At 46.0% G+C, this 596-nt stretch overlaps 1 protein-coding gene across 1 annotated transcript in view; it reads left to right on the forward strand.

Moving 5' to 3' along the window:
* ZCCHC4 (zinc finger CCHC-type containing 4) overlaps positions 1-596 on the forward strand; it is an 18,211-nt gene that overhangs the window by 1,949 nt on the left and 15,666 nt on the right. The window contains exon 2 of the mRNA XM_009272307.1: positions 124-280. Coding sequence (XP_009270582.1) covers positions 124-280 — 157 coding nt within the window. The remainder of the gene's footprint in view (positions 1-123; positions 281-596) is intronic.

The following is a 596-nucleotide window of genomic DNA, read 5'->3' on the forward strand; positions in this document are numbered from 1 at the left end:
GCGTCTCTGTGGCTCGTCTCCAGCCGCTTTCTCGGCTCCTCTGCGAGGGATTGTGTTTTACAGCAGCCTTTGTTAATGCTTTATTCTGGAAGCTTGACGCTTGCAGCGGAGGCGTTAAAACAGATCTGTTGGTGTCCCGTGTGTCATCGATTGTCCTTTAGGTCCTGCTCTTCTGTTTGTAAAGACCAGCCAAGGAGAAGAGGAAGGAAGACGATTTTATGCTTGTTCAGCTTGTAGGGATAGAAAAGATTGTAACTTTTTCCAGTGGGAGGATGAGAAGGTAAGAGAGTGCTGCTTAAGACTACGGTAAATATTGGGGATTTTTTTTCTCTATTTAACAGAAAATTGTAAAAAAAAGAGTATATTTTGTTCTGGAAATCTGTGGCAATTGCTGTTTCGTAAACTTTGTCCAATAGTTTATGTTTTGGGAGATGGTCCTGAAGGGCAAAGGGGTTTATGTTTTGGAGATGGTCCTGAAGGGCAAAGGGGTCCAGGAAGGCTGGATGATCTTCAAAGGAAGTCTTAAAGGCGCAGGAGCAGGCTGTCCCTGTACGCCGTAAGAAGAACGGGCGGGGAAGACGACCGGCCTGGCTGAA

This window comes from Aptenodytes forsteri, unplaced genomic scaffold (genome assembly GCF_000699145.1).
Source record: "Aptenodytes forsteri isolate BGI_AS27 unplaced genomic scaffold, ASM69914v1 Scaffold333, whole genome shotgun sequence".
Lineage (NCBI taxonomy): Eukaryota > Metazoa > Chordata > Aves > Sphenisciformes > Spheniscidae > Aptenodytes > Aptenodytes forsteri.